At 44.5% G+C, this 24,797-nt stretch overlaps 1 protein-coding gene across 27 annotated transcripts in view; it reads left to right on the forward strand.

Moving 5' to 3' along the window:
- Positions 1–1,441: 1,441 nt before the first annotated feature.
- LIMCH1 (LIM and calponin homology domains 1) overlaps positions 1,442–24,797 on the forward strand; it is a 340,384-nt gene continuing 317,028 nt past the window's right edge. For 12 of the 27 annotated variants that reach the window (XM_009447563.5, XM_016951469.4, XM_016951472.4 and 9 more), the window contains exon 1: positions 2,626–2,797. In XM_009447563.5, the coding sequence (XP_009445838.2) occupies positions 2,702–2,797 (96 nt within the window). In that variant the 5' untranslated portion in view covers positions 2,626–2,701. Of the gene's footprint in view, positions 1,638–2,624; positions 2,798–24,797 lie in introns of those variants that run through there. The other 15 variants (XM_009447586.5, XM_016951479.4, XM_009447587.5 and 12 more) reach the window with 6 other exon arrangements.

Below are 24,797 nucleotides of genomic sequence, written 5' to 3' on the forward strand. Positions count from 1 at the left end.
GAGGGAACTGCCGGACACTTTTAAGCCATCAGATCTTATGAGAACTCATTCACTACCATGAGAACAGCACGGTGGAAACTGCTCCCATGATCTAATCACCTCCCACCAGGTCCCTTCCTCAACATGTGGGGATTGCAATTCAGATTATAATTCAAGATGAGATTTGGGTGGGGACACGGAGCCAGATCATATCACTGCCCAAAGCCATATATTGTATTAGTGTACCAGAGTCATTTTGTGGACTGTTTGCTTTGCCATGTTTCTTTATGGAAACAAGGTCATCTTCTGCCCACACGTCTTTAGCCCTTTCCCATGCTTGCCTTCTTTATCTCTTCTTTGTATACTTTTCCCTCCCTCTGTTTTGGACAGCAGGGTGGAGGTGAGGATCAGTGGTCTGTACTCAGCAACTGCTTGTTTGTCAGGTCCAGCTTTGGTCTGTTTACATTCAGTCCCCTTGTTCGTGCCTTTCACAATGATTCTGCTGGATGACTATATCCACCTCATTTTAGGTGAGGAAACTGAGGGACACACTGTAAGTGGGAGTCTGGACAGGACTGGTAAGACAGCTTGGTGTGCAGTTAGGAGCAAATCTGGCGCCAGGCTGTCTGGGCTTGAATCCAACCCTCCCTGTCCACCAGCTCTGTCCCTTGGTTTCCTCATAGGGATGATAACAGTCCTATCTTACAGGGCTGGAATAAGGACTGAGTTAGTCAATTATTTGTAATGCACTTAGAACAGTGCCTGGCACAGCATAAGTGCCACATAAGTGTTTTCAAAGCAAATAAACTAAAGCCTGTCTGACTCCAAAGCTGGTAATGGTGGAATTTGAGGCCTGCTTTTTGTTCCATTCCCCTATTATAGCAGCAGAATTGGACAAAGATTGAACTCGTATTCTGGATGGGGAACAGAGATTTAGAGGCTGAGGCACCCAGGGACCTCCAGCCACCGTCAGAAACCTCTTGTTAGCAGCCATTCTGAAGACGGGAATCCATTAGCTTGAGGTTAGGCCAAGAATACTGAGCTCCTCCGGACCCAGCGCTGGGCTCACGTAGGTCAGAGCTCCCTGGTGGCCTACCAGGGGATACCCAGGCAACAATCTAAAAGGTAGTGTGTGCCCCCTCACCCGCAGGCGGGACCTGGCCTGCCTCTCCCATGCTATCATTCCCGCCTGGTGCTCTCCACACCAGCTCCAGTCTTGCTGGCCCGCTGTGGGCTCCTCCACGGGGAAGCTCATTCCTACCTTAAGGCCTTGGCATCCATCTGGAATTCTTCCCCCAGATTGTTACACAGTTAAATCTCCCTCACTCATGGCACCTCTTCAGGACATTTCCTTACAGACACCTTCCTTGATCGTCACTTGGGCTGTAGTGCAAAACAGAAGGCATGCTCAAGTGGGAGTGGCCAAGGAGAGTTTAAAGGAAGGGTTAGAAAGAAGTGAGCCGGATCGGGAGACCATAATGGGATGGGGAAGCCTTTACCATACCTAGGCCTGGGAGGTTGAGTGGGACAAGAGGAGATGGGGAACCTTCTGGAAACCCCTACCCACCTGCAGGAAGGGACGAGATAAATAAATGCACGTCTCTCTTCAGCTCACTGACCATCTGCCTACCTCCCATTAATGGAACCGGGACTCACAGGTCAGCCTCCCAGCCAAAAGGGGGGAAGGCTATCGGAAATTACCCCGCGCTTTTTCTTTCCAAGTCATTATCTTCTCCTCTTTTATCTTAACAACACCCGCCACAATTATCTTCTTTTGATTTACATGTTTATTGTCTGTCCCGGCCCCCAATTCCGTCTACAATGTAGATACCTCGAGGGCAAGGACTTCCAGGTAGGGTGTGTGTGTGTGTGTGTGTGTGTGTGTGTGTGTGTAGGGTGTGTAGGGTGTGTGTGTGTGTGTGTGTGTTTCCATCTCTACGTCCCCAGCGCCTGGCCCAGTGCCTGACGCATAGTAGGTGCACAGTGACTGTTGGTTGACTGCATCGACAGACTAGGACACAGGTAGCCTTCCTGGAGAAGGAAAAGCTCATCAGGGTCGTTTTTCTTTTTCTTCTTACAAAAAGATCAGGTGGCTGTGTACTTCCCGGCGCCGGGCCAGGGGCTGCCCCGCCTTGCCCCTACCTCTGCGGCCAGGAAGGACTGCAGGTGCTGCGCGGCCAGAGCCCGCGCTTCCTACTGCTCCGGTGCCGCAGCGCCCGCTCCCCCGGGCCCGGGTGCGCCCCCCTGGGCGCGCGTCTCCCATATGATGCCAGACCCATCCGCCCGCCCCTCAGCAGCCGGCGGGGCGCAGGGACGTGCGGGGCGGCCAGCGGATTCCCTCTATCGGGCCGGGTGTGAGCGGGAGGGAGACACGCAGCGCTCGCTCCGGGTTATTTTTAGTCGGTAGCTGTGCTCCCCCTCCCCGGGGGCGGAGCGGCCCGCGAAGGTGGGGAGGAGAAGAAGCTCCCGGCGCCTCCGCGCTCGCTCCCGCGGGTCACTCACGGCGCGTTGGAGCCCGGGCGGCGCTGGGAACAGCTGCCGCGGCGTCCTCTAGCAGCGCGCGGCTCTCCCGGGACCTGCGCCGGCCGGGGGCGGGGAGAGGCGGGGAGGGGAGGCCGGCGGGCGGGAAGGGGCGGGGAGCGCGCTCCTGCGGCGGCGGCGGCGGCGGCGGCGGCGGCGGCCGTCCTCATCCCGGCGCTTGAGAGGACGCGGGGCTGCGCAAATGGCTTGTCCCGCTCTCGGTTTGGAAGCTCTTCAGCCCCTGCAGCCCGAGCCGCCCCCCGAGCCCGCCTTCTCCGAGGCGCAGAAGTGGATTGAGGTAGGTGCGGGTGGCTGGCGGGCGGCCTTGCACTGGCGCCCTGAGCCACGGACCCGCGCACGCTCCGACCGCAGGTCCAGCCTCGCCTTCCCCCAACACCGCCCACTTTCTTTTGCCAGCTGCTCCAGGTCACCCCCCCCCCGGGCCTCGGCGAGCCGCGAAACCTTAGCGCTTTGGCATTGGAATCCCGGGCGAGGGTGGGCGTGAAAGGGGACACTGCAGTCTAGCTGCGCGCGTGAGGGCAGGAAGGGATCCCCTGCGCGTCCATCCTTCCTGCCCGCCGGCTTCGCAAATCTCAGCTAGCGCCGCTTCCAGGCGCTGCCAAGGGAAGCGCAGTGCTAGTAAAGCGTTGCAAAGGCGCAGGAAGCGCGAGCCCCCAGAGACTTCACCGGTGCTCGCATTTCGGGGTATCTTGCTTCTGGTCCCACATTTCGCCCCTTGTCCCCCTACCCCGCACCCTTCCGGAGCAGAGTTGGCAGTGTCTTCACGGAGGTGCATACCCACCGGAGCCTCTTGCTGTATTCCTGGCACCGGGTCAGGTGTGAGGCTGGCACAGTGCGCAGGGCGGGGGTAGCTTGCAAGACCCACCTGCGAGCACGCATCCGCATAGACGCTGCCCAGCCTTTGGCAACCCCCGCCCCTCTCCATCCCAGGGACTGCAGGGTCGGTTCCGAAGTACGGGCTACCCGGTCTGATTGGCATATTTCACTTCTTAAATGACTCGTTGGCAGGCCAGGGAAATCACTGGAGCTCTCGGCTCTCAGTCCCGGAAGCGCTCGCTGGGTGATCCTGATTCACGATGTCTATCAGTAGATGCAGCTTGGTAGCCCCGAGCTCCCGAAATGAACTGTCTGCGGGGTTCAGGACGCTTGAAGGGCATGAAGGGGAAAGGTGACCCCCTATGATTAGTGCAAGGAGCCTCAGCTTCAATGGGTGGCCTTTTTGGAGGCTTAGTGGAAGGTATGAATTTGGCCTTGTTTCCCTCAGTGACAAGCAGCCCTCTTTGCCTGGTAGTTCAGAGGAGGAATTGTACCGCTAAATCATGACCCAGCAATGTTGAAGCTTCCAGAATTCTGCCTGTCACTTAGTGACTCCCCACTCCGTTCAGCATCGTGGTTCCCAAGAAGCTGCTAGAGTAACAAGAGCTCCACGTACAGATTTAAACCTGCTGAGCTTCCTGCAGAAACCACCCTCACTTAGTGCTGCTCTCCTGCTCCAGCCAGAGACCTGTACCCTACAGGGTTAACCTGCTTCCCGCAAGCAAGAGTGCTACTTAAGAGTATAGAAACATCTGTTTGAAAATAGGGTTCAAGAAACAGAACAATGAACATCAGGGCTGTCTTGCTGAAAGCCCCAGGCATGTCTCTCATAATTTGATAACTCACCATCAGATGAGAAAAAGACCCTGGCTTTTTATTTTTGATATGTGGCTGGAACGGTTTGGCGTGTGACAGGTGCTCTGCCTGTGTTGCGTACTTATGCTCCCAGGATACACAGGAAGCATTTGTAGTTACTGGCTTATTGCAGAGTTGGATAACTATTTTTCAGGTTCTTGAACTCTAAAATTCTCAGGAGAGACTTCGAGTGTGGGTGGGGGTAAGGGGAGGATCTAGAAGCAGAACAGTCTTTACTATTCTTGAAGGCAAGTGATTTATTCTCAATTTCCTTAACTGTATCATTGACATATTCTGCTTTAAAAATGTATTGTGGTATGAGTTACACATGTAAAAGTGCACAAATCTGAAGTGTACACCTCCATGAATTTTGACATATGTATATTACTATAGCCCCCACCTAAATCAAGATACAAAATGTCTCCTTTGGCCCAGATTACAGTTTGCTTTTAAGTGGTAGTATATTTCAGGCTATTATGCAGTACAGAATATTAGCTTTAATATCACGTTTAAGAAAAGGAAGAAGGGATTCCTTAAGACAGTAGAACCTCATTAAGCCCTATAGACAGTTTGGGATTGTTCTTGATGCTTTACCATTCATATCAATTTAAGAATGTGAAAACCGTAATGGGGCATGCGTGGCTTTAGGACCAGGCAGCCCAGGCGAGCTGCGTGTGCATTATTGAAGCGCCCTATCTCCTTTCAATTGTTGGGTTCAGTTTCAGGGAAAGGAGAGCTTCCCCCTCCCAGGCTATATAAAAAGGTAATTGCTCCAGGGGAAAGATAGAGACCTCCCCCTTCCTTCCCAGAGGTTCTTCTTGAAATGTAAATGCCGAGTCTGCAAACCACGGGAACCCAGGAGTTGTAACAGATGGTTTTGCATGCAGTTGCCTTGTGAACAAAGATTCCTCAGCTAATATTGCAATAATGTAGTACTTAGGGGCAGTGAATCCCCGGTTGGGGGGCGGATTGGGGATTGGTATCTCGAGACAATTGCAGCTCCTCTAGGGGCCCCATTGTCTCTGGCAACATCCTCATTGGTAGGGCTTTGTTTTTACTTTTATTCAGTTGGTGATTAAATTTCCCATAGGTTTTTTTTTCTTTCTTTCTTCTTTTTGAGTAGTCAGGAATTTCACCCTTTCATAAAAATGTTCCCTTGGGTGGAGCAAGTTAATAAACAAACTTTGCTGCTTGTCTCGCCTCGATTCTTGGTCTTCCTTGAGTCATGGATTGGCGAGAAAACATTCATTCTTAATAAAGGCTCAGGGAACCAGATCCAGGACGTAACTTGTTAGTGAGGAATTTCTCGGCGTGCAGCCTTGGCTATTTGAGGACCGTGTTACTGGGCAGGAAATGTGGCCTGGGAACGATTCCCCCACTTCAGCCCCCCTCCCCTCACTCCTTCCTTAGTTGGCAAAGGTGAAAGCTCTAACGGAGCGCTAGATGGTCACAGACCACGTGGGGACAGCCCTTTAACACTCCTAGTGACTTTTTATAGCTGTAGGAACAGGTTGCACATCTTACTGTGTGTTTGGGAAGACTCCTAGAGGAGACAGCAAACTTGAAGTAGTAACTCTGGCTACCAGCAGGCAGGGGAGTGACTAACTTCTTTCCATACTACTTTTCTAGAAGGCCTTACTAAGCAGAACACAGTAGGTGAGAGGTCAGACCTTGGAGCTGGGCATCCTGGGTTTGAGTCCAGAGTCTGTTACTTTGTAGCTGGATGACCCTGAGCAAGCTACTTTTCCTTTACTATGGTTCCAAATGATTTCTTTGAAAGATAGCTCTAGTTGTTAGCAACAACAAAAATAACTAAGAGTTATTATTGAGAGCGTCTGTAAAACAGGATACTAATAACAGCTCACCTATTTCATAGGAGTGCTGAAGGGATTAAATCAATTAATATATTTAAAATGCTTAGAACAGTGCCCAGTACATAGGAAGTGCTGTGTAAGTATGGTTAGTAGTATTATTACCATTATTATTACCACTGCTGTTACTTTTCCTACTACTATTATCATTATGATAATTATTACTACTACTGCTATTGCTATTGTTTTTTCTGTTGTTAATAACAACTAAGGTTGATTTTGAAAGAAATGATTCAGAACACCAAATTTCCAGGGTAGAAAATATGATTCAATTGCCTACTGATTTCATCCTATTATCTCACTCTGTTAACTCTGGATACCTGGAGTCAAAGTTAACTAGATGCTACATGTCACTCTAATTTGCACTAAAAGTGACTTGGGGATCAGAGAAAAACCTTTCATATCTACTCATAAAGTGATCTTGGTAGTCCATCAAAGCTTAGAAAATTATTCTTCAATATTATGCTGAATATGTAAGTTTAATGTATAATCTTTGTTACCAAACTCCAAGCAGAATGCTCAATGCCTCTCCTCTTGTAGATGATCTAATATTAAATCATTATACAAATGATGGGTCCAAATATTCATCTAAATGCAGCAGAATTTTATTCACTGAGGTTGTGTCAACTCCTGCTAGGAATAAGAATAATTCTTCCATTGATTTTCTTTCCCTCTTCCTCCCTTTTATTATTGCCTTCTTTTTTTTTTGGTGGTATTTATTGAGTTACAAGAGTTTATTAGTAGGTTAGATGGCTCTGATTTTCCTGATTCCCCGCTTCTCTTGGCCTCACCACCCACAACAATATTTATCTGTTCTAATCTGTGGTTCTTCTTTTCAATGCCAAACACTTTCTGAAGAAACAGATGTCCTTCAACTTGGTTTCGGTTATGATTTGGAACAGGTTCCCGGGCCTTTAGGGAGGGACTGGAAATTTCAACCCAACTCAGCCTTATTTCTCAACTTGAGAAGTTCCTGGACTCCTTTACCTTCAATCAGAGTGTGCCCATGGGGCTTGGTGATGAATACAATCTTATTTGTGACCTAATCCATACTTCACAAGAGTGAGAACTAGTGCTGGAAGGGATCAGTTTCTCATTTTGGTTCATTCCCTGCTGCCCACATAGAATTGTTTTCTTATTCAGCTGGGACCTAATTCTGAAGATTAAAAACACTGAGGGTATCATAGCTCTCCAAGACCAAAAGATGCTTGTGTTGTTTGGCAGTAGGGAAAATTTATGAATAGCTTTTGAGATAATTTAGCATTTAATGGCCAGTAACATATGACTTTTGTGATGTAATACCATAAGTTATACATGTAGTCATTCTAATTCTCCACCTCTGTAGGGACTAGACTCTTAACATCTTTTTATCCCAACAGGTAGTTAACTTTGCAGCTGGTCCTCCAGCTTTGCATAAGTTGCCAAGGAAGAGGAAGAAAAAACTTTTCTGGCTAGATCAAGGAAGGAGTAGTGGTCTGAATAGATATGTAAATGAGAGCAGGCGGCATCTTTCTCACAATGACATTTAAATAGTCTAGCTTGTTTGTATACAAGAGCAGCTATGACACAATGCTGTCACATGGTAGGAAAACAGTGAGGTCCCACAGATTTGGGAAAAGGGGATATGGAATGGGAGGTGGAGCTGGCACTTCTTGCCCCGGCATCTCCCTGGAAACCAGTTGCATCAGGCGAACTCCGAAGGGCAGACTGAGCACTGGCTACCAAGAAAGGGAAGGCTGGGCATGTGTTCTCAGCCACTGGATCTCTTGGCCTCCAGCTCTCTGCTGATGGATGACAATAGAGCCATGATGTAGACAGTTGGCCTTGATTCTGTGAGTGGCAGTCAGTGCTAGGTGGGACTAGGCAGCTCTAGGAGTACTAGAAATTGGCCTGGCAGCTTCTCTTTTTGCTTTAGACCATTCTGAAGCTTAAAAGCATCATAGTTGGGGGATAACATGATGATAAAAATTATGTTAATGATGCTGATGTTGCTGATGATAAAAGGTACTATTTATTGGGTGCTTACTATGTGCCTGCTAAAGTCTATGTACAGTTGGCCCCTCGAAGTGGTGCAAAATACATTTTGTATTTCGTATTTTGGCCTTGATTTTCATGGTTCAGGACAGAATCAGTTAACACTGGTTGATTTTTGACCAAACTGTTCTTACTGGAATTAGGTTTTCCTTTTAAGCCCAGTTCACTGTTCTGAGATTTTTTAAAAAGTACAATACAATTTTATAATAGAACACCTCATATGTTCCTTAGGATGTGTGTGTGTTTACATTTGATGCAGAAGAAAGGTATCAGATATGATCTTTTTTGGAGGAAGGGTAGGGTAGAAAAAAGGATGACTTCAGTGCTATTAAATCAGGAAAGGAAGGGATAATAGAACTTTGGTTTTAAGTGATTGAGAAATATAAAAATAGCCTAAACTAGAGGGCTAAAGATAATATAGGGGAAAAATAGTTCTTAAAAAATGATAGAATATTGGAAAGACTTCTGTCTGGACATAAGATGTTATATTTCAAGGAGGAATGATGCCATGGAATTCAGTTCTGCTGCGATAAAATTCCATGTTTGCAATATTGAAAACAACACTTCCAAAGAGGCGCCCATGCATCTAACCCTGATGGGATGTGTATTAGTTCATTTACATACTGCCATAAAGATATGACCTGAGACTGGGTAATTTATAAAGAAAGGAGGTTTAACTGACTTACAGTTCCACGTGGCTGGGGAGGCCTCAAGAAACTTATAATTATGATGGAAGGCAAAGGGGAAGCAAGACAGGTCTTATATGGTGGCAGGAGAGAGAGAGCAAGCGAAGAGGGAACTGCCAAATGCTTTTAAAACCATTAGCTCTCATGAGAACTCACTCACCATCATGAGAACAGCATGGGGTAACTGCCCCCGTGATCCAGTCATCTCCCCTCAGGCTCCCTGTCCTGACATGTGGGGATTACAACTTGAGACGAGATTTGGGTGGGGACACAGAGCCAAACCATATCAGAATGGCTAGTGTATCTCAGGGAATTACCTTTGGCATCAGGAAAAGGACAGATGATGTAGTCATATAAAATGCACCTAAGAAATAACTTGGCTGACACCTTTTCCCACTGTCAGCAAAACTGTGCTCTATGCTGAGACCTTAAGATTAAAATATTGGTTAGGTTGGGAAAGCTCCATGTTTCCACTGTCCTGCATTTTGCCTGTGAGAGTTACTCTAGTGTGGCTGTTGGAGGCTGCAGCTTGGCCTCCTGGTCAGTGTAAGTTAGGGACTGCCCCACCCATTCACCCCTAGATAGCCCATTAGGAGGCCATGGAGGAATACACCTGCACTTGCTTTTAAAATCAAGGTCGGCTAGGTGCGGTGGCTCACGCCTGTAATCCCAGCACTATGGGAGGCCAAGGCTGGCGGATCACGAGGTTTAGAGATCCAGACCATTCTGGCTAACACAGTGAAACCCCGTCTCTACTAAAAATACAAAAAAAAAAAAAAAGAAAAGAAAAGAAAAAAAAAATCATCCGGGCGTGGTGGCAGTCACCTGTAGTCCCAGCTACTCGGAACGCTGAAGCAGGAGAATGGCGTGAACCTGGGAGGCGGAACTTGCAGTGAGCCAAAATCGCGCCACTGCACTCCAGCCTGGGCGGCAGTGCGAGACTCCGTCTTAAAAAAAAAAAAAAGAAATCAAGGTCAAGAACAGAAGGACTTGTAGCTTTTTCATTTCCATGACTGAAAACTGTTAAAAAAAATTCCTTAGCCTTATTTTTTTACCAAGTATGTTCACCAAATGGGTCTGCACCAAGTGAGGAACTGAAGTTATATTTATTGCAATGAGTACATAGCTATCTTTTTCTCCCCTCAGAAGTGTTTAAAAAATATTTTGAACAATTATTTTATTTTAATTGAATATCTTATTCCAATTGAAATTGAATGAAAGCTACAATAAGCTCAGTCAAATTGTTAAAATATGAAAATAATTATTTGGGAGACTTGGCTATCACTCATTTGTAAGTTTGCTTCAGTATAAACAGTGGCAAAAATAAGCATTAATATTTTAATGTGTGAAAGTGTGCTTTCAAAAATTATTTCCTGAAAAGTGTTTACTGAGCTCCAACAATGTGCAGCATAGTGTTAGGCATAGTGTTAGGTAATGAACAAAATAAACATACTTCCTGCCCTCATGAAATATGCAATGTGGCAGGGGGACAGAGAGATTAAACAATACATATATAATTACGATTTGGAATACATACTATGAAGACAAAGAATGGGGCAGGGGGGATTAAGAGAAAAGTACTCTTTAAAAAGACAAGGATTCTTAGTGAAAGTAAGATTTAAGCTAAGACCACGGAAGAATTCTAAGCAGGAGAATTTGATTGATGATGATTTATTGAGAAAAGGGCTTGCGTTGGATGCAACACATACTTTTATTATGATTGTGTTTTGAAACAAGGTAGGGTAGAAACACTCTTAAATTTCTCTAGGTCTGTTGAAGGTAGATGTGTGTTGGTGGTAGGGCAGGGGGTGAAGGTACCTGCCTCGGAAGTTCTTGAATATTCCTTGCAGGCCACTCAGAGTTTGCATGATGATCCACTGTCCATTTTACATCTGAGGCACAGATAAGAACTCTTCCAAGAAAAATGCGGAGAGGACTTTGGGATTTGTGTTTGAGCCTAGACTCTGGATTAAAATTCTTGGACAAAATAGAGGCTGTAGAGGCTGTACTCCACTCTTAGCAGGAAGGGGCTGCGGGAAACCTGCTTGCTTTTCAGTGAGGGAAGAGAGCCATTTTGTGTGAGACTTTGGGTGGTGACCCACAGATGTCTTCTCATTTGGGAACTTTTCCCAAATTCTTCCAAAAGAGGGGGCTTTATAAACTACTAAAGCCAGGTGCCCTTTGGGATCCTCATAAATTGTAAACCCTGGAGGTCCTTGACTGAGATTCCTTTCAACACTTGAACCACCATTCTTAGACCCCCTCCCCCATCTTCCCAGTCTAACATGGCTGCTGGAGAGTCGTGATCACATCACCTTTCCAGGAAGCTGGATGGAGGCCAGGAAAGTGAGGAGTGCATCCTTCCCATGTAAGGTGCCTTCTGGGAAACCTTTCTGACATACTGGCTACTATTTTATTGCCCAGAACTTCAGGAACATGGCCCTTTCTGTGTATAGGAGAGACTCTGGAGAAGGATCTTTTACCCCAGGCAGGAGTAATGCTCAGATAATATTCTTGAGTTCTATTCCTCAGGAAAAAGGGGAGAATGGCTATTGGGGTAGCCACAACCTGGAATGCCCCTTCTCCACTTCTCCAGGGACAAATCCTTTCAAGAAAGGGCTTAAACCCGACTGCCTCTGCAGCACGGTCCCTGATTCCTCTAAGCTCATTAATCCTTCCCTTCTTTGTACACACCTGAGCCTCAGTTTTTGCCTTTTTTTAGAAAAGTTGCTGTATTTTACTATCACGAATTTTTTTTGTGTGTGTGTGGTGGGGGGATTTGCCTCCTTTGGTGAACCCCAGAGCCCTGTGGCCAAGAACTGCGTCTTAGTCATCACCCTGTTCCCTCCTTGTTTCAGCCAGGCTGTTCCTCACTTGGGCCTCACAGCCACATTTCCCCACTGCCTGAGTGCTTTCTCAGTGAGTCTGTGCCCAGCTACGGTTGCCTGATTGGCACTTGGACTTGGCTGTGGCAGAGAAAATAGACTCTGTTGCTGCCCTGACAGGAAGCAAAGTGTGTGTGTGTATGTGTGTGTGTATGTGTGTGTGTGTGTGTGTTTTGTAGTGATTAAAAAAAGCAGTTTACCCAATAGTTGCCTGGAGACAGTCAGTGATTGGACACTCGGAGGGTGATTTCTCTGTTGGCCCTTGGGTGAAGATATTCTTTAGGGTGCTAACCCTCCCCTCAAGTTAGACTGGGTCAGGGCTCATTGAACTTGGAGTTCCTGGCTGCAAGGCTGGAGAGCAGACATCTCTTTTCTTTAAATAAACATGCCCCCAGCATTCGGCCTTAGGGGTCTCACCTTCTCTTACTTTCCCTAAGTCAAAGCAAACCTCTCTTTCACCTGTTATAGAAGTCTAGCTAATTCCCACATCTTAGGATGAGGGAAAGATAGAACACTTCCAATGATAGTGAATCTAAAAAGAAATGGAAGAATTTTTATTATAGTGGTCACCTGTATGAGTTCTTATTAGACAGGTATTTTTAAAGGAAAAAAACCCAAAATGACTGACTAGTAGCTGGTATCCATGGTATCAATAAAGGCCACGGCTGTGACTGTTAATTGTCATGACCCAATGGGAGCACTGAGAAATAGCATCCCCTCTTCTTTTCCTATGGAAAATTAAAAAAAAAAGTTGCCTGTGGAGCTGAATGTTGTCATCAGCCAACAGATGAGGTTGCCACCTGTTCCCTAAGGGACCATGCAAGATGTCATAAATAGGAGGGGCCAGTGACAAGTAGAAGCCTGATTCATTATGCTGTTAGAGTTGACAGAGTGTGATAATAGTGATAAAAATGGCTAGTTCAGTGCCAAATAAAAATAACAGCAAACACACTTCTGGAACACTTACCATGTACAAGTGGTAGTCTAGGAGCTTGCTTGAGTGGTAGTCTAGGTGCTTGCATGAGGTGGTATATTGGGTATAGAACAAACACCCAGCACAGTGCCTGATATATAAGATACTTCTCAAGCAAGCACTGTTTATGGCCATTTTACAGATGGGAAAATGGGAGCACGGAAATGGTAAGTGATATGCTTGAAGCCACACAGATAATCAGTGGCAGAGCTGGGATTTGAACCCAGGCAAACTGGTTCCAGAGCTTGGACTGGTGACTGCTGTGTCCCGCTGCCTTATCCTTAACAGCTGCTCAGTATATATTTACTTATTGGAAAAAGTACCTTTGCAGAGTTAGTATTTGGGACCCTTTAGAAGTAAAAGTGAAACTTCTAAAAAGATCATGGTCCCAAGTAACTACCTAACCAAGCAGGTGACCTGCCTCTCTCCTTCTCTCTCTTCATTCCCTTAATGGTTCAATATGCTGTTTATTGAGCATCTTCTATATACATAGCACCGTTAGTTGCGAGGAAACAATTTCATCCATATGGCTCCCAAGCACATTCTCTGAAACTGGAACCCTTTCAATATGTTTTAAAAGATAATTGTCAGTAGGGTGGTTAGGACCATGATGAAAAATCATTACAGGAGCCCAATGAACCATCGTCAGTGGGTGGAACCATTTTTACTCCCTTTCACTTCACGTCTATTTCCCCTTGATTGGAACCTGACTCCCCCACTGGATTCAAATAGTCCTTGATGCTGAGATCCAGACTGGAATGATTATAAACAAGGGGAAGGAAAATGTGGATTTAGGGCGCCTCCCTGCCAGGCACCGTTAGGTTCTTTGCGTATGGTATTCTGTTTAGTCTTTGTGTAACACAGGTATCTACTGCCCTCTGTCCCAGTTTGAAGTTCTCTACTGTGCCTGTTTCAATAAATTTCACTCATGTTAAGACTGGCAGGCCTGATCCCACGTAGCTCCTGAGTCCCCACATAGTGCCCACACGATAGTCCTTCTTTTGGCCTCATCTGGCACCTCCCAACAGCAGCTCCACTCTTAGACCTCTCATGTGGCACAGGCTCTGGCGTTCTGAACAAATATAGTTGGCTATTTTATAATGTCGGTTTCTGTAATGAGGATTATTACATATGCGATTGGGAAATAGGAGAAGCATGCTTGGTAAGGTGCAAGTTGCGATGGTTCATGTGAGATTTTTATTAACACTTGCATATTTTGTACCACCAAATAGCAGTAGTTGAAAACAAAATAGGATAGTAGAGGTGAACACAACCAGCCAGGGAGGTGAACGCCCCTCTTTTTGCTCTAGACTCCATTTGGCTTTGTGTTGATTGAAACATCTGCTTTTCCCAGATCTTTCTGCATTTTCCTCTTATTTCCATAATGCAGCAGCCTCGGTCTTTCCTCACACCCTTCCACCATGTGCTCTTGCCCCCCACCTTTTTGTGTAATCTTCCGTTTGTTCTGTAATAGGAAATAGAAAACATCTTTTTATGTGTGCTGGTAATTTTTAGTGTTCTTGTTTTTGTTACTGCTCTGGTTACAAAGTTGAATAGGGTTTGGGCCTTTTACATGAACTCTGTATTTTCCACAAGCCCTGTTATTTTTAGTGTGTGATTTTGTAGGATACAAGGTTTTTGGCTGGCTGTCTTAGTTTGGGACATTATTCATACATTTACAGGAATATGGATACTGTTTTATGGTAGAAATACATAGATATTAATAGTTTGGGCAGACAGTATCTCTCACACACTTACCCACACAGATGCATACATAAAACAATACCTTGAAGATTCCCAGTGCTGGAGCCTGGGATCTTGGGTCATATGGAAAATGTTTTCTTTAGGAATTTCACATTTCCTATCTGCTATCAGAAGACCTTGGACAACATTTCCAGGAGAAGCTTCTGTTGCCTTTGGAGGAGGTAGTTGAATATTGTCTGTGTGTGTGTTTTTCTGATCCATTTTTCTTTGAGATTTTGTGCCTGGGTACTACATAAAGCAGCACTGTTTTCATCCAGGAAACCTACAGGAGTTAACTTATTGTGAGTGAGAAGCTTAAGTGAGTTGGAAATGAGGAAACTGAGACTTGAGGGTTGGCAATTTGTCTGAGGGTCAGTGACTTCTTGGCTGCGATTATTCCTGTTCTCTGGAGCCCTTTCTACACCAGTATATGAGTATTGGCAATTTGTCTCTGTTTGGGACATCATTCATTCATTCACCATATAGTTATTGAGCGTGTCCTAGGGACTCAGTAGTATGAGAGACAAATGTGAGATTTCCATTCCACCTGGAAGGATGGACGCTGAGCACAGAATCACGCGTGTGATGCATGCTTGGAAAGGGAAGAGCAAGTTGATCTGGAACACAAAAAGGGCCGGGATCTCCTTTGGTCTAAGGGGCAACGGGACAGCCTCTCTGAGGAAGTGCTATGTAAGCCGAGACCCCAAGGATGAGCAGGGGTTGGCCATGCAAAAATGAGCAAGAAATCATGTTCTAGGCAAACACTTAAGGCTGTAGTGTTTGCCTTAATGGAAGAGCTGAAGAAGACCAGTAAGGCAGGAGCTTTGGGAGTAGGTACGGGGGAGGTGCAAGATGAAGCTAGAGTGGGCTGCAGGAAAGCTGCATGGTCCTGGCACCGAAGATAGGAATCCTCTGTGCTTCTTGGCCCGGCCTGGGCCATGGCTGGCCTTGTCTGGGAGGACAGCAGTTGGATTTTCTCCAAACTCTCTCAAATTACTATAGTTCCTGACAAAAGAATAGAAACATAGCTAACGTTTATGAGAGCTTATGGCCTGGCAAATTCTGTCCTAAGCACCTGACTTTTCAACCATCCTATGAGCTAGCTACAAACTCTTATTACTCCCATTAAACCTAGAAATGAGTGAATGGCTAAGGGTTTTATGGTCATTAGGTGGTAGAGCTGATCTTCAAACTCATGCAGTCTGGCTGCTTTACCTGTGCTCCTAACCACCATGCTATGGGGTGTGATATGGTTTGGATTTATGTCCCTGCCCAAATCTCATGTTAAATTGTAATCCCCAGTGTTGGAGGAGGAGCCTGGTGGGAGGTGACTGGATCATGGGGGCAAATTTCCCCCTTGCTGTTCTTGAGATAGTGAGGGAGCTCTCACAAGATCTGGTTGTTTAAAAGTGTGTAGTACCTCCCCCTGCTCTCTCTTCCTCCCGCTCCTACCATGCAGGACATGCCTACTTCCCCTTCTGCCATGATTGTAAGTTTCCTGAGTCTCCGCAGCCATGCTTCCTGTAGAGCCTGCAGGACTGTAAGACAATTAAACCTTTTTTCATTATAAATTACCCAGACTCAGGTAGTTCTATATAGCAGTGTGAGAACGGACTAATACAGGGTGCAAATGCAGGCTGTTGACCAAGGGTGTCTGTGAGGGATATTGATGAGGGGGAACAGGAGTAAAGAGCTGGGGGCAGGAGGGTAGAGGTAGGGGATGCCTAAGGATGCTGGAGGCCAGTGTTGGCTTTAGACATGTTTTCTGTATTTAAAAAGAAACTCCAAAAATAAGTCCTCTCACCTTGACAGTTTTGCCACCTGGGAAGGAGAGTGATTGTATAGAAAGAGTGCTCCAGGCATCTCCCAAACCCCACATTCTAATACATGGGGACTCTGGTTCCCAAGCAGCCTGATGAACCCTGGTATTGCTCTGACATGATAGGCCACTCATTTTTAACTTCCATCAAGAGTTGTAAGTAGTATGATATATTTAAAAATGTATTTCTTATTTTATTTTAAACTCTGTGTGTGTGTTTAATAATTTTTTTCATTCAATTTTTTTTTTGTTTTAGTTAGCATTCTTATGGTTGCAAGCAACAGAAATCCAACCAAAACTGGCTCTAAAAAATAGACAGTTGATTGCTCATTGACGGTCTGGAGGTAGATCCCTACTTCAGACAAAGGCTGACTCAGCAGCTCAATGATATCAGTAAGGATCTGGATTCTCTCTGTCTTTCCACCGTGCTGTGCATTGTGTGGCTTTATGCTCTGGCTTTACATAGGGCCTCCACACCTGCCCTACCCCACTTCAGAAGGTCCAGGCTTTTCCACTAAGGGCTGGCTGGGAAAGAGCGACTCCAGTCCTCAAGTTCTCTTTACACCCTCTGAGCAGAGAAAGAGGACACATTCCTCATTCATGATCACCGGGGGAATAGATGAGTTGATTAGCCCAAGCCAATCAGACTTCACCCTAGTCCATCCCTATCAAAGATGCTGGCTGCTACCCAACAGAGAAGCAGTGAATTCCCTAGAGGAAAATCTGGGTACTTTTAGTAGAAGAATGGGTAAAGTGGATGCCAAAGAGGCTACCACCAATTGTTACTAACATTTTATTAAAAATGTGGTAATATACAAGAACACACAGATGATAAGGGAAGGAAGGAAATAATTAAAATGAACTATTCAGAACACTGACTACTTCTTGGAGGTGAGTATAAGATTATAAGCTGGGAGTGGTTAAAAAGAGGCATTAATAGATTGTTTTACTCCTATTTTTATAAGACTAGAACAGTGCTATTTTTAGAGGTATCACTGAATGTCAAGTGCCCAACCCATACCTGATGGGTTCTGTTAGGTGTAAAAATGTGATTGAATGAACTGGATTGATTTTTGAACTGTTGATTAAAAAAATAAAGATGTTCATCCTGGGTACTTCAACTCTCCTTTCTTCCCAATATATATAAATCTTTACACTGAATTATTGTAACTTTAAAAAAATGTTAGAAATTAAAGTATCCAATACCAGTATCTGATTTTTTTCCCATTTAATTTCATATTTCTCAGGTAAAGATATATATTTTTTGGAGCCTGAAGCCTAGAAATAGCAAAACCATGCAGTTGCTGTTCACCGGACACTCCGGGTCCAGGGGGTGTGCAGCTCTGTGCCTGAGCAGTCCCCAGGCATGTGGGGCTTTTCTAAAAGTGGATACAGCGGCTGTCGCCCACTGATCCTCTGTGCTGAGTGACCCAGATTGGCACAGCGCAGCTGGGTCCTACCCAGGGCGAGTACGGGAAAGAGGAGTAAAAATAAAAACTGGTTGGACAGCTTAGGTGGAGTCAGGATACTTGAAAGCTCACAGGTTACTTTGCTAATTCTTGGGCAGATTTTTCCTTTTTTCTTTTTTGAGGGGATAGTGATGATTCCAATGACAGTTTTCTAGATTTCTTGGATTTGACAAAATAGTTTCATACAGAACAGCAAAATGAAGTATGTAGAAAATATGTTTTTCGAGATTAGAACATTTGCCCTTGACATGAGTTTCTTATTTATCCTATTCAACATTCAAGTCTTCAATAAAGTTTTCCCCAAAGGTATCTCTTTTATGGAGTTACTTTCTGAATGAAGACATTTCTGTCTTTTTTGTTAATAGAACGAAATGTACTTGCCATTATAGTTTCTATATAGTTTTCTATGTTATCTAAGAAAAATGAGTAAGAGTGTTTAGGTATGGTGTCAAGTTACCCACCCAGAATAGTTGTCAATCTCTGCCACTGTTTGGCATTTTGACATTTGTGTTTTTAAAGTGTAGATTTGCTAATTTTTGAAGCTTTGGTCCTTACTATTAGAAATTTTGAGGTTTTATTTTTGGTGTTTGACGAAGGGATTTTTTTTAAATGCAAAAGCAGGTTTTATGTAACGTTTTCCTCAGTTATGGATAGCTTTGATAAACTATATGAAATTTTTTCCCTCCTGAATGCTTTGTGGCTTTTACTGTAATAATCTTCCTGTGATCTGTAGACCAATAATTAAATCTCCAAATGGCCTTTACCTTGCAATAGCAATTGAAAATAATATTAAATATTTATACTTAAAATACATGGGAAATGTGGATATAACTTCTTTTAAAGATAAAACGTCCTTAAAATACCCTAGTAGTAGGAATACCCTAGGGTAAGACACATTTCTGGGAAAAAGAATTTTCTGCAATGTTTACATCATGACACTAATTTGGAACTAGAGTTCTTCTAAGAAATTTCTTACGTTTTCGTTCATTAAGTTATTTATTTATAAAATCTATTAAGAGACTGCTAATAGCTATGGGTTTCCTTTTGGGGTGATGGAAATGTTCTGGAATTGGATAGTGGTGATGGTTGCCTATATGCAGTACTTAGTGAAAAACTAAAATTTTTTTAATTATAAAAGGGTATCTTTTATAATTAATAGTATCTGAGTTATATCTTAACAAAAAATCTGCTACGAGCTCTTAATGTTTTAAGCATGATTTTGAGCTCCCAAGGTGTGTAAACAAGCACATGAAATTAAGACTTTCAGATGTATGTACAATATTGCAGCATAACAAACCACCCCCAAACCCAGTGGCAGATGGCAATGGTATATTTTATTTTTCTTGCTCACAGGTTGAAGGGTCAGCTTGAGCAGCTCTGCTTCAAGCTGTGGATTGGCTGCACTTGGCTCAAGGCTGTGGGTTACGTTCAAGTCTGTTTCATGTGTCTCCTTTCTTCTTGGACCACAGACTACCTGGGAGATGCTCTCTTTATGGCAAATGAATGACAGGTGCACCAGAACCCAGCCAAAACCATGCAACAAATGGTTTTAAAGTCTCCACTTGCATCACATCTACTCACATTCCACTGCAAAAACAAGTGATACGGCCAAGTCCAAAGTCAGTGGGGCAGGAAAAGGCATTCTGCTCACAGTGGGAGGGGAGGGGAGTGGATATTTTTCCAGTAATACTCTCATCTACTGCAAAGTCTGTTCAGGTTTCCTTGGTGCTGCAAAGGAAGATGTGAACATTCTCCCTGGGTATTGGAATGTTTGAGAGATGGGCATTGGGTTCCTTGGTGTCTTGGTTTGTTTTCTGTTGCTATAACTAAATACCACAGGCTGGGTAATGTACAAAGAAAATAAATTTATTTGTTACAATTCTGGAGACTGGGAAGTCCAAGGTCAAGGGGCTGCATATAGTGAGGGGCGTTCTTGCTAGTGGAGACTCTGCAGAATCCCAAGGTGCTGCGGGACATCACATGGCAAGAAGGGCTCACTAGAGACGGCCAAACTGGTTTTGGTAAGAGATCCACTCTTGTGATAACTGACCCACTCCCTTGGTAACCCATTAATCCATTAATTCATGAATGAATTAATCCAATCATGAGGGCAGAATGCTCATGACCAAATCACCTCCCAAAGATTCTATTTTTCAACACTGCTGCACTGGGGACCAAGTTTTCAACACGTGAATTCTGGGGTACACACTTAAGTCATAGCACTTGGGTTGAGTCTTGAAAAATTAGCAAGCATTGTCAGTTGGAGGGGCAGTAAGGGTGAGGAGAGGTGACAGCAATGGCTAGACCTTGAAGGCAGCATGAGCAGAGGCATGGAGGTGTGTGGTAGCAGAGTGCACTTGGGAAGCAGCAGAGCTGGGACATAGCACATGGAGAGTGCTGCTGGAAGAAGACACACTGGGTCACATCAGCAGAGGCCTTGTGTGCCATGCCTGAGGGTTTGGTGCTGGAACTAAATGGGCTGGGCTCAGAGTCAGCCTGAATCGCAAACTTGGCTCTGCCATTTACTAATGCTGTGACTGTGGGGGAAGTTATTTGGCCTCTCTGTGCTTTACCTCTTAATCTGTGAAATGGTGAGGGTATTTTTAGCACCTACCTTGTGAATTGTGATTAGGATTAAATAAATTAATATACTCAGTACTTGATATAAAGTCAAGTGCTCAATAAGTTTTGGCTGCTGTTAGTATTTTTTAATGGAGTTTAGATTTTATCTGTAAGCAATGGGGTATGACTTAAAAGTAAGAAAGGGATGTGATTATATTTTGGCAAGATGACATTGGTGGTAGTGTAGGGGATGATTACGATGGCCAGCATGGAAGCAGGGAGGCCGTAGGGTTGTTGCAATAATAGAGGTAAGAGATGATGATGGCAACATCAGTGGGAATGAATGTGAGAGATGTTAAAGGTGTAAAAATGATGAGATTTAGTGACTGAATGGATGTGTGAGGTGAGAGAAACAGAGAAATCCAGGGAAAGGAAGAACAAAAGATTGTAGTAGGATTTGTTTTGTTCTGTATTTAAGGATGGGAGAGACTTGGACATATTAGAAGGCCTTGATGAAGGGGTAGAGAGGGAGCCATTTGTTATATAACAATGAGAAGGAATGATGGATAAAACAAGTTCCTGAGACATTCAGAGAGGGAGTTGAGAGTAGGTGTAAATAGTAGAAGGGACACTTTAGATACTTGTCAAGAAAACTGTTAAAAGTTTTTTGATGGTGATTTAGTTATTGGTGCATAATAGATTAGCCCAAAACACAGTAGCTTAAACTGACAAGTATTTATTATTTTATAGTTTCTATGAGTCAGAAATTTGGGAATGATTAGTTAGATGGTTCTGGCCTGGGTTTTTCTTGAGGTTGCAAACAAGATGTTGGCTGGGCAGGTGTCATCTGAAGGCTTGACTGTGGCTGGAAGATCTGCTTCTAAGATGGCTCCCTCATGTGCCTGTATGCAGGAGGCCTCAGTACTTTGCTGGCTGCTGGCAGGAGGTATTAGTTCCTGTCATCTAGGCCTCCCTGTAGGGCTGCTTGTGTGTCCTTATAACATGGCAGCTGACTTCCCCTAAAGTGAATGATTCAGGAGAGCAAAAAGGAAGGCATGGTAGGACCTGGCTTCAGACTTCACATGTCACCATATCTGCCAACTTATCTGCCACTGTATCGGCCACCATAACTTCCTAAGAAGTTAGTCATTAAGTACAGCCCACACCCAAGAGGAGAGGAATTAGACTCCACCTTTTGAAAGGAGGAGTATCAAAGAGTTTGTGGACATATTTTAAAGCCATCATAAGTGGCTAGACGATCAATATGTAATTTTAACTGTAACTGGTCATTTATCATGTTTTATATATAAGGGATTCAATATTAGATATTCTGATACTAAGTCATTTGTCTAGTCCAGTCTATTTAGATAAATGATGACGGTAAGATATTCTATCTAGATATATTTTCCAAAATAGGTCTAGTATTTTATTTATTTATTTATTTTTATTTTTATTTTTTTGAGACAGAGTCTCGCTGTGTTGCCCAGGCTGGGGTGCAGTGACGCGATCTCAGCTCACTGCAACCTCCGTCTCCTGGGTTCAGGCAATTCTCCTGCCTCAGTCTCCTGAGTAGCTGGGATTACAGGTGTGCACTACCACACCTGGCTAATTTTGTATTTTTAGTAGAGATGGGGTTTTGCCATGTTGGCCAGGCTGGTCTCAAACTCCCTGACCTCAACCTCAGGTGATCCACCCGTTTTGGCCTCCCAAAGTGCTAGGATTACAGGTGTGAGCCACCATGCCCAGCCAGGTCTAGTATTTTAAACACCACCACCACCACCACCACCACCAAACAATATAGGAATAAAAATGCTTCCACTCTGAAATCCCACCTGATATAGGTAATCACTGGTAATATGCACTATTTATATTGAAACTCATGTTACTGAAAGTTTTGATTAGTTCTGGAAACTTTTATTCAAACAAAATCTTACAGAGATTTGATATCTTCTTTTCTTTTCTTTCTTCTTTCTTGTAGAGATGGTATCTCACTTTGTTGCCTAGGCTGGCCTTGATCTCCTCCTGGCTTCAAGCAATCCTGCCCTGGCCTCCCAAAGTGCTGGGATTACAAGCATGAGCCACTGCACCCAGCCTGAGATTTGATTTGATATTTTCTTTTCTTTCTTTTTTTTTTTTTTTTTTAGATAAGCATGTAATAATAATTACTGCCTCCCTGCTAGTGGAGAGCTCTGGCTCAGCAGTTCTCAACTCTGGCTACACATTAGAATTATTTGGGAGCTTTTGATTTAAAATGATCTGGATCAGGGCCTGAGCATTGTTATTTTATAGACATTTTCCCCCAAGTGATTGCAATGTGCAGCCAGGGTGGAGAACACAGCAGATGACAAAATAAGTGAGTAAGTTGCACTGGGCGATATTGGCAGATCTAAGATTTAAAACTTGTTTGAATGATTATTTATGTGGGGGTGTGTGAAGAGATGTGCATCCAGGGAATACAGTTATATTCTGTCTGCCAACAACATCATTCCTAGTTCACATGATGGAATAAAATAATCAGTATTTTATGGTGTACTATAAAGAGTAGTAGAATGTTCTAGATACCTGAGCAAATTTGACCACAGCTTCTTTAGGAGAATCTTCTTATTTTCTGCACTGAATCATAGGCATTCCTGAGTGTAAAGTCATATCACAATCAGTTATTCTTTGTACAAATGTCCTAATTTATTCATTTATTCAATAAACAGATCTTGAACACTTACTGTGTGCCAGGTAGGTGCATTTAATGTCCAAGCCACTGAATGCCAGGCACTGAATGCCCAAGGAAGAACTTAACCTTATTCTTAAACTAATATCTTAATATAGATTCTAGCACCAAGTGAGTGATTCTCTGTCCCATAGAGGAGACAAACAGGTGCACAAAAGTGGAGGCCAAGGTAACGAAATTTAAATAACTGTACAGCACAGCACCAACCAATCAGGGCAGACCCAGTGACAGTAGTGCCTGCCACGGTGAATACTGGCTGTCTGTCAGCTCCAAGTATCAGTAATACCAAGTGCAATATTTTAAACACCCAAAGAGGAATGTAAACAAGAGGGAGCAGAGAGAAGGGAACCACTTTTATAATTCCAAATTCATGTTTCCCTCACAGAGGGACCTGAATTGGTGTGGTTGGCTATACCAGTTTTCCATCCTGTCCTGTGTACATACCCCTTGCCAAGTGACTGCCGTTCTTCTCCCTGAAGAGGTGGAGTCTGTTTCCTGACTCCTTGGATTCGGGCAGGCCCTCTGACTTGCTTTGGCCAGTAGAATGCAGCAGAAGTGATGAGGTGCCTGTTCCAAGCTTAGGCTGTAAGACACCTTGGGTAATTCTGCTTGTTCTTTCTCCTCTGTCATCGCTGTGAAAAGATGCCCCAGATGGCCTGCTGGAGGATGAGAGACCTGGACAAAGCCAAGTTGCCCCACTTGCCCCAGACAAGGCTATCCTAGATCAGCTAATAGCCAGCCAGCACCTACAGTGAAGTTTCTCAGCAGAAGCACTTTGACATTAGGGGTTGGATCATTGTGTTTTGGGGAGCTGTTCATTTTAGGATGGTTAGCATCATCCCTGGCCTGTACTCACCGGATCCCAGTAGTACCCCCACTGCCAAAGGTGTGACAACCAAAAATGTCTCCAGACATTGCCAAATGCCCCCAAGGGGCAAAACATCCTCTGGTTGAGAACTTATGCTCCAGACTTATGAGTGTGTCCAGCTAAGATCAGCAGTGCTACCTAGTTTCTGACCACAGATACATGAGCAGTAAATGCCTAGTGTTGTTTACCACTGAAGCGTGTGGATATTTGTCTCATAGCATTGTTGTGGAATAGGTAGCTAATACAGTGATCAAAAACATGGAAACATGGAAGTGAGAGATGGAACTGGACAATTGGAAGTAGTCCAGTTGGGTGGGAACTTGACAAGTAGATTTGTAGGTAGAGTTGGGTTAGTGTGAAGTACAGACGAGGCTAGAAAGCTAGGGTAGGCTGTATCCATGGAGAATTTAGGTGCCTTGGTATGAACTGGGGACACGGTTATTCATGGGCGGGGGAGGGAGGGGTGCTGTCAGAGGTTTTAGTTATGTATTTATAGCCAAGGAAACAGGGCTATGAGTCTGTACTGTAGGCAGCAGTAGGGAGGGGGAATTGGAAGCAGGAGGGAGGGCTCTGCAGTAGTTCAGTTGATGCATACATAAGGCCTGAATTAGGGAATTAGGAGAATGATCATAGGTGTGGAAAGGAGGGGAGGGCTTCCAGGCACGTTTGGTGTAAAATGGATACAACTTGGTAACCTGTACATTGCTACCTTTGCACATTTGGTTTCCCCTGTCTCAAAGGCTCCCTCTTCTCGAGTGTTGCTCTACTCAACCATCAATACTTCGCTCAACACTCAGGGAAGTCTTTTTGGTAGTCTTCCACGTCTCGTGAAGGCAGAGCTTATATGGCTGTCACCATTGTTTTTTTGATACAGAGTCTCGCTACCATCACCCAGGCTGGAGTGCAGTGGCACAATCTTGGCTCACTGCAGCCTCAACCTCCTGGGCCAAGCAATCCTCCCACCTCAGCCA

The sequence above is a fragment of the Pan troglodytes genome, chromosome 3 (assembly GCF_028858775.2).
Source record: "Pan troglodytes isolate AG18354 chromosome 3, NHGRI_mPanTro3-v2.0_pri, whole genome shotgun sequence".
In the NCBI taxonomy this organism is placed as follows: Eukaryota; Metazoa; Chordata; class Mammalia; order Primates; family Hominidae; genus Pan; species Pan troglodytes.